This window comes from Mytilus trossulus, chromosome 3 (assembly GCF_036588685.1).
Source record: "Mytilus trossulus isolate FHL-02 chromosome 3, PNRI_Mtr1.1.1.hap1, whole genome shotgun sequence".
NCBI classification, from domain to species: domain Eukaryota; kingdom Metazoa; phylum Mollusca; class Bivalvia; order Mytilida; family Mytilidae; genus Mytilus; species Mytilus trossulus.
The window spans coordinates 8,705,380-8,723,258 of NC_086375.1; the positions used below are offsets into that span (position 1 = coordinate 8,705,380).

Genomic DNA, 17,879 nt, shown 5'->3' on the forward strand with positions numbered 1-17,879 from the left:
CTATAATCTCTTTGGATATTTGAAATAAGAAACATTATATTTAAGAATAAAGAAACATTTAAAACAAGAAATAGTCAACTTAAAACTAAAACGAGAAATAATCAATTTAAAACGAAAGTTCATATAAATATTCAAAACGAGAGTTCATATAACTATTCAAAACGAGAGTTCATATACATATTCAAATTCAAAACGAGAATTCATAAAAAGCACTTTGCAAATAATAGTAAAAGTTCCCAATGTCACTTTTCTTCCGGTTATAGTTACTCATTGTTGGATGCTAATTTTTACGTCATTCGATCTCTGATGGAAAGTTTGCTCATTTGGAATTTTTCACGCGGTAAATGGCCACTTAGGTTATTCTATAAGACGACGACATATAGTGACGTTACATGTAACAAACCGACTACGATTCACATTGAAAATAAATAATTATTATATTCATGTGTTGTAAACAATAAGGTTCCAACAACTGTGTTATGTGCATGTTCGAGTGTTTAAACTCGCATTAGTACGAGTAACACAGAAAATATATATAGCACTTAAAAAAAATAGCGGGGTTTCAAGCATGATCAATTCGCACAAAATAGTATAGACTAAATTCCGTTCTGGTTGTCCGTCAATGAATGAATGAATGAATTAATGAATGAATGAAAAAAAAACGATTCCTAGTTTACATTTTTGTCTTGTCTCTTCGAAGTGATAGAGAGGTGCTGTGTCTGGTGGTGACGCGGCGTCAATATTTCTAATTTGTGATAAGGTACATTTTTTTTGTAATTTGGGACCATTAACGATAGGTCAAAGAATATTTGGTATGTAATTGTATTAGTATTGGCATATGTTTTTGGAGATATTTAGACCTTGCACTCTGAATTTGATAAAGGAATTTCTGATTTGAATTTTCCTTGGAGTTCATTTTTTTTTGTTTTTTTTAACTTTTACAATTATGGTGTTTGACTATGTCTGTTTAGGGAGAACCATTGACCATACGTCAACGAAATCTTGTATGCGGTGCTTTGCCTTTGCGCCAATGGAAATTTCATTTGCGCCAAAAATATCGTTCATTTGCGTCAAAAATAAAACCTTTTATTTGCGCCAATATTACAGGTAGATACAGGTTAAAAAAGATAAAAAAAATATATAGATTTATTCAAAAGAAACTTTTAATAATAACTTTAAAACACAGTTTTTATTTGCATAATAAAACATATTCTTCAAAAATTAGTCACCATAGCATAGAACAATAATAAAAGCACTTTACACTGATACGGTCTATGTAAACCATTGATGTGTTCGTGCAAAGATTTTATAAATTTTGTTGTTGTCAATATCTGGGGTTTTTTGGGGGGGGGTTTTTTGGTTCTTCTAAACGACTTTTTCTGATCATAAGATAACCTATATGTGTGGTCAACGTAAATTAAAGACTAATTTTCTCTATTTGTCCCCGAATTGTTAATGTCCATCTTGACACCTCAAACATGTGAACACTATACGATTTTAAATAAAGTGACTCTCAGTGTTGTATTAAAAATGAGTATGAACTCAATTGATTACACAGGGAGAAAAAAAATCGTATTTGCAATAAAGTAATGAAGAAACTTTTCCGTTATATGTTATTTGCAATAAAGCAATAAAGAAACTTTGCAATAAAGCAATAAAGAAACTTTTCCGTTTTTTATTAAAAAAAAAAGAATAAATGGTATGATTGCCAATGAGACAACTATCCACAAAAGACCAAAATGACACAAACATTAACAACTATAGGTCACCGTACGGCCTTCAACAATGAGCAAAGCCCATACCATATAGTCAGCTTTAAAAGGCCCCGATAAGACAATGCAAAACAATTCAAACGAGAAAACTAACGGCCTTATTTATGTAAAAAAATGAACGAAAAACAAATATGTAACACATAAACAAACGAAAACCACTGAACTACAGGCTCCTGACTTGGATATGCAATTGTATATGTTACCTGTAAAATGGCGCAAATGAAATATAACCTTGTGGCGCAAATGAAAGATTGGATTTTGTAAAAAGTTGGCACAAATGCAATGCGTCCCTAGTAGGCCCTAGTAGGCCGTTGTAATAGCATTGTCATATTCATTATCATTTCCAGGGAGATTATTTGGCCCTGCAACAACGGGCGATATCTTTTTGCGCCAAAAAGTAACTCATTTGCGCCACAACTTAATTGCGCCAATACTTCTTTTTCTGGAGACTGTGCATACTGCCAAAATCTGCTGTGAAAAAAAAACGTATTTTATACTCGTGATAGTTGACTTGTATTTGTATTACAATTTTAAGAAAAAATGTTTTATAGTCTCTTAAAACTCTTTATAGAGTGACTCTTGTTGTTATCTTGTGTTTTAAAAGGCTGTATATTTTATATGTAACAAGTGGTGAGACTTTTCATAAAGTATTTGTCTTGTCTTGTATTGATATAGGGAAAGCATGTACATGTATGATATAGGTAAAAATATTAACAGGTAAATGTGGCGCAATTTCATTTCATTTATCGGCGCAATTGATACCATCAAAATAAAAGAGAGTGGCGCAATTAATATCTTTTCAAAACCGCAATTGGCGCAAATTGATTCTGCCCACAACTTCAGTCATATTTCATTGACTTTTAATATTCTGAAAAATCAATGCATGATAAGGTATTTTCCTTTTAATTTCAACGACTGTATTTGACTATTAAAATGCCATATAGATATGACATACGATACATATATCTGTGTCAATACTTTATTATTATATACTGCCCCTAGATAGATATTTGTTTGTTTGTTGAAAGGTAGGTAGCAAAATACTGTGCAATATTGATTTTTAGAACATACTCACCCCTTCTCGTCCAATGAAAAGTCAGATTCCCCCCCCCCTCTATTTTTCATAGTACATGGCTTTCCATGCACTATGAAATGCTATACATCAATGACTTTTCATTGTCAGTTAATTATGAAAGTGAACTCTTAATAACTGCACCAACGAAGTGCAAAATCCCCTAAGGCAGTTTCCTTGGGAAAATAGCCTACTGATTAAAGATGAAATAGCAAAGATTTAAATAAAAACATTTTGAATTTTGCAAAATTTGATGCATTTTCTAATGATACACATATATCGAATACACTAAAAAAAAATGGTTAGGATGAATAAAATATTTATTTAATTTATATACCTTACATTTGAGGGAACTAATTTCTTTTTCTTTCAAAAAAACACAATGCCAGACCTTTGAGATATAAAGCAAAGGATAGTTTTCGGAGAAACACAATACATTTGAATTAATCAATAAAAAGTAAGAATTTAATGTTGAATGGTCTGAATTTAAGTATTCATACAGAGAGTTTTATATTTATCAAAAAGGGGATTTTTATAACATAGTGTTGCTTTTTAAAATTAAAATATCTAAAGATATATAGTATTAAATTTTACCTGAAGCAGAAGAAAAACAATTTATCCTTCACAAACTATGTCAGTGCTATTTCATTTCATCCATTGAAATGATCATTACCTATGTTAACTTTTATTTTTAGTTCATTATAAAAAGTGAGCTCTTATTTAGGTTTCAATATAACAATGGGAAAGGATAATTTTATAAGGTCACTCGAAAGTGTGAATATGTTCTAAATTGGTCAGACAATACTTCGTCATGTTTTATGAAGATTTAAGCCCTCGGCTTCGCCTTGGGCTTAAATCTTCATAAAACATGACCAAGTATTGTCTAACCTATAAGTAAACACAAAGTTGATCGCCGCGGGATTTTAAACATTTTGTTTACTTCTTCATAAGCGTATAATTGGTTTTAATGTACGTTAATTATCTTTACGAAATTTCAGTGATATTTTGTATGTACCACCAAACCTGTCATGACTAATTATCGATGTTTATACTTTGTTTTAAACTTTAATTGTATTGAGCTGTTTTATTAATTTATTTTTCATATGAAAAAAAGTTACGCATATCTATTTGAAAATATCGCAGTTGAAAAGTTGTTCATAATAAAAGCATATCGTTTTATATTACAACAAATCGAATTTACTTAAGAAAAAATAGCATTATTATCTTATTGATATTTAATGAAATTTTTCTTTGATCTTCTTTGATACGTTTATGTTTTAAAAAGAATAAGCAAATATTTTTACTGATGAATTTTGTTTTATTCAAACAAATTTTAACATTCGCAAGATAATTCCCCACAATGCATCTCATTTACAAAAGAAAAATATCACTACTCCACATTAGACACGGATTTCTCGAATTGACTGTATCTAGGCGTGTAAGTATTTAGAAATAAACCGCTGATGTACTGTTATTAATGAGTGTATTTATATAGCAATAATCCGAGAGATTAGATAAAGGGGGCGTATTTAACTTTGATACACACAGGTGAATCCTTATATAATAATATCTCACACGTCTCTAGGCTGTATAGCCAGTCAAGGTCGTTAAACACTACCATGTGTTGTCCAGGTAATCACATTAGTTATATAGGTGGTCAAGGAGCAAAACGATATAAATATAGAAATTAGCAGTTTTCACTTATGGCGAATTTAATACCAAGTTCCGATTACTCAAATGACTTTGACGCAAATTGGTTTGTTGGCGCATATTATTCTGAAGTTGATGGGTGCCAGGAAGTAGGACAGTTTTTGCCCTTTATATTAACGGCATTGCACGATATTTTCAAATCTGGTAAGAACAAATATGTTAGTAAGAATATAAATATAATGTGCACATCAACAACACCTACAGGCAATTTTTATTTGTCAAAATAAAAATCAAGACGCCCTGATCAGCAGAATACTTACAGTTTATATTAAAGTGTATAAATATTTGTTATGATTTTTTATTAAAAAATTACAATAAGCTAAAAACATATAGGATAAGGGAGACAACAAAAGTAAAATTACAAAAGTCCCAAACTTCAAGAATATTCAAAAGCTCAAACGCATCCAACAAATTGAAAACAACTGTCCTATATATTCCTGACTTGACGTAGGCATTTACTAATGGTGCAAATAGCTGTTAAACCTGTACAGTGTATTCCCATAGATAATGCATGCACATGCTCTTGAATATATTTAGTATTTTTTGTATTGTTAACAAGGAGCTAACACATAATCAAACAACAGTATAAAGAGAGATAAGTCTGGTACCTATTTTAAATTGGAGTATAAACCAGACCATAAGGCCGTGTTCACATTGACCTAAATCCGGTGTTGTGTTAGTGTAACTCACACGTAAACTAAACACAATTGCGTTCCCATTGATAAAACTCAATGTTTACATGTAGTGTAAATCATGTTTTACCTACACACAGTCGATAGTCAATGTAGGCCTTGTGTAGGTTAAGTGTACACAAAACTAGGCATTAAGGACATTAGTTTTATCGTGTATATATTTAAGAAGGAAACTATTTTTGAGTAAAATTGATATTTTTGATAATTATTAGTTGAAACTATTTTTGAGTAAAATTGATATTTTTGATAATTATTAGTTGTCCAAATTTTACAGATTTTTTTTGTTAGAAAAAATTAACGTACTTTATTAACCCCTAATCAAGACTCAAAGCAGCATAATTGCGAACCCATAAGGCAGCAACCAATTGATTTTCGGTGTGTGTGTGGGGGTGGGGGGGGGGGGGCTATTATAGTCGAGTATAAAACATAAAGGCAAGGGGGTGGGGTGGTGAGCTATGGATTTTGTTTTGGAAACAAAATATGTTTCCAGTTTTTGGCCCTGAAATTTTTTTTTGTTTGTTTCACCCTAAGCTGCCACTATATATAATGCTAAAATTGATTTCGACTTGTCACCAAAATTTGTCCTGAAAAAAATCAATAGCTCACGCCCCCTCCCCCTCCACAAAAAATGAAGTAAATAGTTGCTGCCTAATTCATTTGAAAAGGTCTTCCCGAATCGACTTGACGTACACAGAAATATTCGCCACTGGTCTTTACTCAAAAAACGATTCACGCATAAATGCATGACTTAAAAAAGTGTGAGGTAAATGATATGTTTGTCTAGTATCTCAGTTCCGTTAAAAGACACGTAAAATAAATTAAAAAAACGTTACCCTATTCCTTTACCAAATACTCCTCGGAGAAGAAATACCATTTGAGACAAACAGAAAAAATAAAAATGTAGTGATCCCTAACATCTCAATCCTTTTTTTCCGGCTGTAAGCACGCTGTTGCAGCTAACGTTTTCTAATGCGTTATCCAGACATCCCTAGTGTATTCAAACTACTGCAAATTATATAAAAATGGCTTTCATAAAGTAACAACCACTTAACTTAAAAAAAGGGGGAGGGTTATTTTTTTTTATCTGAGTCAGATTTTTTTTCGCGTGTACGTTTTTATTCCTTTTTTTTTCCGATGCTGGTGATCAAATACTTTTTCTTCAATATTTAACACTATAATAAAATTAACGGTACCAATTTTCTTGCACCAGATGCGCATATAATGTATGGGGAAACTCTTGATTCCGAATATTTTTTTTATCATCTGTATGACCATTTTTTTTTATTATCAATTTGGGGATCGGAATATTTCCATTTGAAGTCAAATGCTTGTTCCCTTACCGCTAGAAAAATTTTCCAAAAATTTTGAATTCAGTTCTACGTAATGAACATTTAAATGACATATAGTTTACAAGTGGGAACAAATCTTATGTACAGGTAGCTAAACAAGGTGTATAGATGTGAACAAATGTAATGTGAAACCAGTGTACACTACACTAAACTAATTGTAAACATGTTTACTCTACACGGCGTTTGGTGTGAACACGGCCTAATTAGTTGTATCCTTTGAATAGTTTTACATTTCTCATTTTGAGGCCTTTTATAGCTAACTATGTTGTTTGGGATTGGCTCATTGTTTATTGCTGTGCAGTCACCTAAAGTTGTTGATTTGGTTCATTCTCATTTATCCAACTTTTTAAAATTATAGACAGAATAGGTAAAAAAAAGTTGTATAGATGAGATCAAAGGTAATTAAGAACAAAGGGTTTTTCAATTAGAGTTTGGATTGAATGACAGGTGAAAAATAAGACTGAAAATTATACCCGGATTAAATTTTCTGTAGTATTATTTAGCATATAGCATGTTAATATGTGCAACTGACAAATGGGACAAAATATAAGTTAAATACGTTTTACTACACAGGAACATAACAGAAAAATTTCACACAACACATATACATATATAACCAAAAGCAAAAGCAATTCAAGCACAATGAATGTTCAGTAGATTCACACAAAATACAGTTCTTTTAAACTAATGCAAGAACAGTGGTCAAAAAAGGTAGCACAGAATTTCTGAAATATCCATAGCACACATAAAAGGAGTGTTCAGTAGATCTTCACCCTAGTTTAAGTAGGTGGGATACTGTATCAGTGTAGTGATATACATTGATCTGTCCTTTGCTGAAGTCTATCCCTAAGTTGGGTCATTCTGTTGTCTATGTTGTTGTACTTTAACAGTTTTCTGGTCTTAACACAATATATATGTAGACTGCAACTGCTAGGAAGTGACCTCTGGCATGATGAACTATTTGTACTCTTACTTATGCGCTTGCCATTTGTGCAATAATGAAATTTGGGATAAATGGCTATATATACTCTAACACTATGAAATGTAGTTTTATGAGGAAAGAATAGAGTTCATTCATTCATTCACATGTTTTGACAAGATTATTTTAATAGTACTGTTACATAGTTCTGTATAAACTTTGCGAAATGAAGGCCCGATCACTTACCAAACAAATTTTCATTTATAGACTTTATCAGTATTTCGGAGCTACCGGTAAAAAACAACATGGATTCATCCCAGATGTAATTAACATTTTATCCAAGTATTTACTTTTGAATAATTTGAATAGCTATATGTTTACCGGTTGTTTCCCAACCCAGTGGGAAAACATTGTCAACGATTAAAAGAGGGACAAAAGATACCAAAGGGACAGTCAAACTCATAAATCTATAACAAACTGACAACGCAATGGCTAAAAATGAAAAAAACAAACAGACAAACAATACTACACATGACACAACATAGAAAACCATAGAATAAAAAACACGAACCCCACCAAAAAACTAGGTATCCAATATCATTTGTGAAACGGTTATTCCATAACGGTCAACCAACTCGTGATGGAGTCCGTAAAATTTACGAAGGGATGATTTCAACTTCACCATTTCAACCTTTTGGTTTAATAGCTTCCTTAAGCTTGTGAATAAAAAAGCATATATTTGAACTCTCTGATGTAATTAGTCATATAATCTATGTCGTGTTTAACAAATTTTTAGAATTGTGCAAGCGTCTTACCTGAAGTTCGGTTTGACTTTTTTATTGTATAAATTTCAAGATTGTAACAGCTTAATCTAAGTAAACTGATAATTGATTCATTCAACATCACAATCATATATACCGATGAATGATATCTGTTATATAGTGTTATATGTGCTGTTTGACCCCCAAAAGTAGGACGCAAGACGTTTTAGTTAGACCTGCACGCATGCGCCGACGCTATATTTGGGCCTTATATAATTAGCGTGGACGCCATAGTTGACTCTGAAATCTAAGGATATGACTCACAAGAACGCCGTATTTAAACGCGGACGCTGACGCTATAGTTGGGCTTAAACCTTGTACGCTACCCTCCAAGGTGAATGGACGTTACGTCACACCCTTAAAAGTGGACGGTAAACCCTCCAAAACGGACGCGAATTTTAATTAGCTAAACACTAACCCTTTCAATCCAACCCCTTAATAATAAGTCTGTGACAATTCTGAAGAAGGAAAAAAATCTACTTCTTAAAATAGTTACTACTAAGACATGCTTATAATTCCCCAAGATATACTAGTATTTATATAAATCAGATAAACTGTCAATCAATCTAGTAGACGGAACTATAAATAGATGCACGTGTAAAGATATTTGGATTCAAATGTTTGATAATAATTCATAAAATATTTATCTTTTTATTTTTATTTTTTGGATTGCTTATCTTATTAACTTATCAATCGTGAAACATTCAGTAGTATTGCTTTTCGATTTCTTTCAACCACTTAATTAATATCATATGGTGCTGATTAAAATAACACCTTAAATAATTAGAAGAAGAGATAAAGCATCTGGTGATTAAAATAAGTATCTTTATACACTTTCTTTCAACAACATGTTTACAGGTGTACACTATTTTATCTGCTCCTAATTACGAACATAAGCAACAACTATAGATCGAAATATCGTCTGTGACATGAAATATTTATCGTTTTTGAAGTTTTTCGATTTCTTATCTTATAAACATGACATCCACTTATAATAAGATCTTACTTTGCTGAACATTATTGTTGTTTACAGTTTAACTCTATCTATAATAGTATTCAAGATAATAACTGTAACGAAAATCGGTCATAGCTTATTTATTTTTTATGTGAAACACCAGTTGTCTTTCCCTGTTAATTGTGTTTCTATATGTATAAAAATTCTCAATAGTTGGAGCACCATCTTTTACTGAAAACACCCCTAAAATTGGTATAGTCTTGATTTTCACCCCTCCAAGTATAATGGACCGTTTCATATAGTAGTATATAAACCAGCAAGATGGTGTACCGACCGTGCAAGGGCTGTATAGCCAGTCAAGGTCGTTAAAAACTTCCATTTGTTGTCTTGCTGGTGTTGCAAGTTGCAATATTGCGGAAGTGTATAAGTGAAAGTGCAAATTAAAGGTGATACTACCTATTGGTGGACGTTGTAAAAAGAAGTTGTATATATGTGATTTTGTGTTCATACGTTTTGTGTGATACTTACTTCATGCGTGTTGCAAAGTAATCTTTTGGTGACATTGTGGAATAAAGGGCCGTATGCATGTTGCATAGTTATCTGTTAGTGACATTGTGAATAAATCAGTCTGATGCATGTTGCATAGTGATTGCATAGTGACAATGTGTATATATATTGTGTTATGATACAGTGTATATAAAAAGAAGATATGGTATGATTGCAAATGAGACAACTATCCACAAAAGACCAAAATGACACAAATATTAACAACTTTAGGTTTATTTGTTGTGAATGAGGTACTTCACCTTGCATTTTGATTTATGGGCATTGCGCTGTGTATATATTTTTCGTAGTGAATCCATTTATGAATGTGTTGATTGTTTTGAATAGGACAACTGGTTGTGGTACAAAATTTAGTTGAACACTTAAAATCCTGATTTATTCAGATACGGATCCATTGATCACCCGGTTACACGTTACAAATTTGGTGGCAGCGGTGGGATTTCATGTGTTGATTTTGTTCCTGTAAATACTTAAATTATTGAACCAGTTGTATTTTTTCAAAGTGTTTTGTGTGTTGTGTTTGTAGTGTTTGGAAGAAAGTAATCATGAGCCTGAAGAGAGGAAGCATTTTGGGGTAAAAGATCACTGTATATGTGTATGTAGCCATTTTTGTACGAATTTTTCAAACATCAATTGTATCAAAACAACAAATATAATGAATAATAGAGACAGGCCATTTTGAACATATACTAGGGGGAAACTTGATGCAAAGCATTATTATTTACTGATGCATTGCATTTAACAGAAAAAGAGTACTTTGTGGCAAATAAATCAAGATTTAATAGAAAATCCACAGCCTTTAATACAGAGATTTTTGTTAAAAAAAATTGAAACATAGATTACTCACTTGCTTTTCTATAATGTGCTAGTATTTATTTTTTGCAAAAAGTTCTTAGCAACCTGTAAATTCCAAATTACCTCGTTCTGAGTCACTAAAGTCGAGCGCACCCTAAAAGGTGTACTTGATTTTGGTCCATATTTTTATTTTTTCTAACTAATAACTACACTAATAAACTTGTTTTAAGGAAATCAATGCTAGCACTGCATGCAATTATTCTATAGCTATCGGTCATCAAATTGCCAAATATGATAGAACAAGGATAAAGGCTGTGGATTTTCTATAAAATTTCCATATGTTTAGCATTGAAGCAACACAAGGGTACATAATCCTTAATAAGATAAGCAATCCAAAAAAAAATAAAAAGATAAATATTTTATGAATTGATTTCAAACATTTGAATCAAATTATCTTTACACGTGCATCTTTTTATAGTACCGCCTACTAGATGGATTTATATAAATACTAGTATATCTTGGGGAATTCTTACAGTTTTTATAAGCATGTCTAAGTAGTAACTATTTTAAGAAGTAGAATTTTTCATCTTCAGAATTATCACAGACTTATTATTAAGGGGTTGGATTGAAGGGGTTAGTGTTTAGCTAATTAAAATTAGCGTCCGTTTTGGAGGGTATACCGTCCACTTTTAAGGGTGTGACGTAACGTCCACCTTGAAGGGTAACGTACAAGGTTTAAGCCCAACTATAGCGTCAGCGTTCGCGTTCAAATACGGCGTTCTTGTGAGTCATATCCTCAGATTTCAGAGTCAACTATGGTGTCAACGCTAAGGCCCAAATATAGCGTCGGCGCATGCGCGCAGGTCTAACTATAACGTCTCGCGTTCGAGTTTTGGGGTCATACAGCACATATTACACTACTCCTGACGATAGAAGTTTCAGAAACAAAGCTCTTCGCCACACTTAATCAAACGCTTTCCGTAACTCAACAAACCAAGTATCCCTTTTTTGTTTATTTATTAAAGTTTTAGTACAAAAAAATGATAGTGGTCCACAAATATTAAGATCGAGATTATATTTACTAAATTTCCAAATATATCTTACATGTATGTATCATAATAATCGTGCTCTGGTATATATATCATATAAATTGTATTAGTTGGTATTCAATATCAATATGCACATTCTCGTTCAAGGTAATGTCCGTGGAAACACTCTATTAGACATAGGCACAGGGCCAACAATTCACTCTGTCATTAGTGCATGTCCATATGTACAAAAGATAATACTGTCAGATTATTCTCAAGTGAATATAGACGCCTTACAGCAATGGAAAGATAACAAAGTACAGACCGGAAGTGCATTATGCAAATTTATACTTGACCTGGAAGGTGGCAAATTTCAGTAAGCAATAGTTAGTTCAAACTTAAATGAGTTGTATATCTAAATAAAAAGGAAAGATATAAATAAGGGACAATAAAAACCGAAAATGAAAATATTTCCATTGGCAAAGAAGAAGCAAATTTGACACAACAAAACGATAATAAAATACAAACACAATTCAGTATAACCTTGATCAGAAAACTAAATATGTAGCTCAACGAAACCTGCTTAACACCGATATAAAACGTAGTGGCCCAAAGCTATACTGGAACTTTCTTAAGATAGTACAAATTGTATAAATCGTTGGTATATGAAAATTGTTTGATGTTAAGGGGAGATATATGTTTTAAAGAAATCATTGAATTTTAATCACGTTTCGTACCCAGGGATTTCAAAAGCACAGTAGCCAACATTGTTTTGCTGTTATCATCATTGATTTGGTCATTTTCCGTAAATTTATAACTCATTTAATGCCAATATGTTTCAAAACACGAAGGTTTTATTCATCCATGCATGAATAGCCATGGCCATTTTTTAAATTATTCCCTTGGGATCTTATGTTTTCATAAGTTTTCACAGGCTGACGAGTTTCAACAGAGCGGACAAATCTTTTGGTTTTTTTTGTTTTTTTTTCCTTTTTTGGACATAACTATTCGCCCAAGTTTGATTTGTTCATTACCAAACCAAAATTTAGGCATCACTCACACTAAATTATTTTCAAAATTAAACTGTTTAAACACAAACCCTCTGTTACAAAAAAAGACTGAACAACGCAAACCCTGTGTTATTTAAAAAAAAATACTGATCAACACGAACCCTGTGCTAACTTATAAAGACTGAACAACACGAACCTTTTGTTATCTGATAAAGACTGAACAACATGAACCTTTTGTTATCTAATAAAGACTGCACAACACGAAACCATACGCTATCTAAAGAAGACTAAACAACACGAACCTTTTGTTAACTTATAAAGACTGAACAATACGAAATTTGTGTTATCTAATAAATACTGAACAATACGAAATTTGTGTTATCTAATGAAGACTGAACAACACGAACCCTGTGTTATCTTATAACGACTATAAACAACACGAACCTTTTGTTATCTAATAAAGCCTGAACAATACGTTTGTGTTATCTAATAAAGACTGAACAATACGAAATTTGTGTTATCTAATAAAGACTGAACAATACGAACTCTGTGTTATCTAATAAAGACTGAACAACACGAACCTTTTGTTATCTAATAAAGACTGAACAACACGAAATTTGTGTTATCTAATAAAGACTGAACAATACGAACTCTGTGTTATCTAATAAAGACTGAACAATACGAAATTTGTGTTATCTAATAAAGACTGAACAATACGAAATTTGTGTTATCTAATGAAGACTGAACAACACGAACTCTGTGTTATCTAATAAAGACTGAACAACACGAACCCTGTGTTATCTAATAACGACTATAAACAACACGAACCTTTTGTTATCTAATAAAGACTGAACAATACGAAATTTGTGTTATCTAATAAAGACTGAACAATACGAAATTTGTGTTATCTAATAAAGACTGAACAATACGAAATTTGTGTTATCTAATGAAGACTGAACAACACGAACCCTGTGTTATCTAATAAAGACTGATTAACACGAACCCTGTGTTATCTAATAACGACTATAAACAACACGAACCTTTTGTTATCTAATAAAGACTGAACAATACGAAATTTGTGTTATCTAATGAAGACTGAACAACACGAACCCTGTGTTATCTAATAAAGACTGAACAACACGAACCCTGTGTTATCTAATAACGACTATAAACAACACGAACCTTTTGTTATCTAATAAAGACTGAACAATACGAAATTTGTGTTATCTAATAAAGACTGAACAATACGAAATTTGTGTTATCTAATAAAGACTGAACAATACGAAATTTGTGTTATCTAATAAAGACTGAACAACACGAACTCTGTGTTATCTAATAAAGACTGAACAATACGAACTCTGTGTTATCTAATAAAGACTGAACAATACGAAATTTGTGTTATCTAATGAAGACTGAACAACACGAACTCTGTGTTATCTAATAAAGACTGAACAACACGAACCCTGTGTTATCTAATAACGACTATAAACAACACGAACCTTTTGTTATCTAATAAAGACTGAACAATACGAAATTTGTGTTATCTAATAAAGACTGAACAATACGAAATTTGTGTTATCTAATAAAGACTGAACAATACGAAATTTGTGTTATCTAATAAAGACTGAACAATACGAAATTTGTGTTATCTAATGAATACTGAACAACACGAACTCTGTGTTATCTAATAAAGACTGAACAATACGAAATTTGTGTTATCTAATAAAGACTGAACAACACGAACTCTGTGTTATCTAATAAAGACTGAACAATACGAACCCTGTGTTATCTAATAACGACTATAAACAACACGAACCTTTTGTTATCTAATAAAGCCTTAACAATACGAAATTTGTGTTATCTAATAAAGACTGAACAATACGAAATTTGTGTTATCTAATAAAGACTGAACAACACGAACTCTGTGTTATCTAATAAAGACTGAACAATACGAAATTTGTGTTATCTAATAAAAACTGAACAACACGAAATTTGTGTTATCTAATGAAGATTGAACAACACAAACGCTTTGTAGTTAATAAAGGCCGAACAACACGAACCTTGTGTTATCTAAGAAAGAATGAAAAACATGGACCCTATATTATCCAATAAAGACTGAACAAAACGAACCCTGTGTTATCTAAGACTGAACAACATGAACGCTGTGTTATCAAATATATATAAAGACTGATCGAACAACACGAAGTTCAACTCTTTTTTTTTTATCTATCAACACCATGTGATTGTCACATGTGATTGTCACAAAAAAGATTAACCTGATTCATATATTGTAACCTAAGAGTAATAAAAATATCAGGATAAGATTGAACTCATGTTGATAGAAACGTTTGGAAATCTGCTTCTACTGCATACATGTAACAACAACTACCGGTATTTCAGTGGCGTATCCATCGGGGCGTTACGGGGGTTGGAACCCCCATTTTTTGTTGACGATCAATGCATTTGAATTGGGACATGCAGTTGGAACCCCCTCTTTATCGTGGGTTGGGACCCCCCCCCTCCCTTTGGGTTGGGAACCTCCTTTAAAGAATGCTGGATCCGCCCCTGCAACTTTTCTTATCATATAGACATTTTTTTTATTGAAATTAAAACATGACGGTAAACTTCAAATTCAATTTACAGCTACATCGCGAAATAGCAGTCTTACAGATATATTTTCATTTTGGAATATTATTCAAAGTGTTTGAAATCGATTGGAATCATATAATTTTTAGCATAAAATGTGAATATTTTTTTTTTACACGAATGGATTATCATGAATATATCAGACAAGGAGGAAATAAGTCATTCAAAATGTTCTGTGAGGCTAATACATTAATTACCATGTACATGTAAAATTCGGAACATATTGAGAGTGTAGTGAAATGTTGCGTAAAACTTCTAATCGGTATTTTTTTAATGAAAATAAAATATCTAATTTTTAAGAGACATTTTTCATTTTCTATTTTCAAATCTGTGAAATTGCTTTATAATGTGTTTTCAATTGTATTTTAGCCAGACAGTTCATGAACGATTTGCAGAGATTCGTAATAAAGTCAGCGCAATACTTCCAGTTGACCTGACAAAATGTTCTTCAATACATCTTGGGAATGATTACCCTGATATAATTGTTTCTAGCCTTTGTTTTGAAGTAGCATGCAAAGATGTTCACGAGTACAACAAAGTCGTTCAGTATGTTGGAAGTTTAATGGCCCATGGCTGTCATCTTGTTGTAGTCGGAGTATTAGAAGAAACATTTTACAGAGTTGGTAAATTCAGTTTTCATTGTTTGAAAATAACAGAGTCTGAAGTAAAAACAGCATATACAACAAATGGATTTGAAATAAAGACTTGGAAGGAATATATTCCTCCGCCACGAACTGCAGAGGAGGCTGAATTTTCGGATTTCCAGAAAGCTTTTGTAATGCATGCTGTGAAAGTCTAATCATTCGATCGATTGTAGAACTGAAGTATCACAGTTCGAAGCGAGTCCGAAAAAACTGACACAAATTAGTTCTCAGCGAATGTCAAAACAATTAGCACTTAACAACAAAATTTGTATTATATTTCCCATACAAACTAGACTTTAGATTAGATAAATATAATTAGTATATATATATATAAATGGTATAAATTCTGATTTGTAACAAGTCTTTCCAAATTCTAATTGTTATTTCTTTGCCATTTAATGTGGAAAAATATGTTTGAACGACAGCTTTTTTTTAGGGGGGGGGGGGGGGGGGGGTAAATGATCGTTTGCGAAATTAAAGTGGCATTAGTCGTTTGTTTTTGTTTCAATCAATAACAAGGACAGAGTATTGAATAACACTGTTAATTGTTATAAATTGATTATTATTAGGTTAGGTTAAAATTGGTTAAAATAAATAAACATCAAAACTTCATTGATACATTATTGTCTTTCATGCTCCTATGATGTGATCTCAGTTGAAGTTGATTGCACATGTGCTAAGCATGTTTAGTTATTGAAAACAGTTTCAGCTGAAGAAGTGAAACTAAATAGCCATAAACAGAAAAACGATTTCACCTGCGAAAACAATCATTCATATTCAGGTTACAGGAGATCGATAGGATTGTCAGTTTTCCTGCCAGGCACCCCCATTTCCTCCGTCAATAAAAAAAACTGGACGCCAAAAGTGCCAAAAACTGCTTTAAGAATATCGAATAAGAGTTTGGAATGAAGATGAAACTGTTCTCGAATTTGATAAAAAGCGGGCGAAATATAAATAATTTGTTTTACATATCTTGACTGACTATCGAGCTTTAGTCGGAAAATACATGTACGTGACCACGTCCTTCCATAACTTAAACGCTGCTGTTTATCTAAACATATTTAGTGAATCTGTATCTCTAAAAAGTGCGTTGATTATCAGTAAATCTCAAATTATAAGACAAAACGCCTTTATATTTTCAAATGATATCATAAACAAGTCTAAATTGATATAAAGAACAGTGACGTATACCCAACATATCTTTGATGCCCCCGCCGGAGCGGAAGGAACATTAAGTTTTACCCTTGTCCGTCCGTCCGTACGCCCCGATGGTTTCCATTCTCTGGCTTTAAATTTAGTTTGTCTCAAACAAATGTTATGAAACTTTAGACAACGCTTATTACAAAACACAGGTTAAGTTTGAATTTTGGTGGCGTCACTTTTACCGTTCTATTGTTATGTCCCTTTACAAATGGAAAAATTGCAGATTTTTTTGTTTCCGTTCTCTTACTTTGATTTGCCTCAACCAAATGTTATGAAACTTGTACACAATGCGTATTACCACAAAACACAGATCAAGTTTGAATTTTGGTGGCGTCACAATTACTGTTCTAGAGAAATGCCCCTTTACAAATGGAAAAAAATGCTGAGTTTTTATTTCTTTTCTCTAACTAAATGTTATGAAACTGATAAACAATGCTTATTACCACAAAACTCAGATCAAGAACTTTGAGTAGCGTCACTTTTACAGTTATTGAGTTATGCCCCTTTATAACGCTATATGCAAGCGGGGGCATCATCTGTGTCCCATGGACACATTCCCCATTTATTTAAATAATGGACCACTGGCGTTGACTATTAACAATACAAAGTAAAATGCATAACCGAATATTTCATACTGATAATGCAACAGATATAAATATGCATAATCATGATGGTGTAAATGGGAGTTTACAGTCTATG

General features: G+C 32.2%; 1 protein-coding gene across 2 annotated transcripts; it reads left to right on the forward strand.

Annotated features, from left to right (window-relative positions):
- The first annotated feature begins 4,412 nt into the window (after positions 1-4,412).
- On the forward strand, positions 4,413-16,412 carry LOC134710094 (phenylethanolamine N-methyltransferase-like). Of its 2 annotated transcripts, none has more exons than XM_063570285.1 (3): positions 4,413-4,476; positions 11,846-12,053; positions 15,703-16,412. In XM_063570285.1, the coding sequence occupies exons 1-3, from the start codon at positions 4,464-4,466 to the stop codon at positions 16,130-16,132; spliced, it is 651 nt and encodes a 216-aa protein (XP_063426355.1). In that variant the 5' UTR covers positions 4,413-4,463; the 3' UTR covers positions 16,133-16,412. The 2 variants fall into 2 exon arrangements, with proteins under 2 accessions (XP_063426355.1, XP_063426354.1); XM_063570284.1 differs by lacking the exon at positions 4,413-4,476 and adding an exon at positions 4,483-4,698.
- Positions 16,413-17,879: the final 1,467 nt, after the last annotated feature.

What these genes read in the sequence shown, in the direction of transcription:
- LOC134710094 (XM_063570284.1), top strand. Translation starts at nt 4,548, where the DNA reads ATGGCGAATTTAATACCAAGTTCCGATTACTCAAATGACTTTGACGCA. An exon ending in GCACGATATTTTCAAATCTG is followed by an intron (nt 4,699 to 11,845) that starts GTAAGAACAAAT and finishes TTCTCGTTCAAG; the next exon opens with GTAATGTCCGTGGAAACACT. An exon ending in CTGGAAGGTGGCAAATTTCA is followed by an intron (nt 12,054 to 15,702) that starts GTAAGCAATAGT and finishes ATTGTATTTTAG; the next exon opens with CCAGACAGTTCATGAACGAT.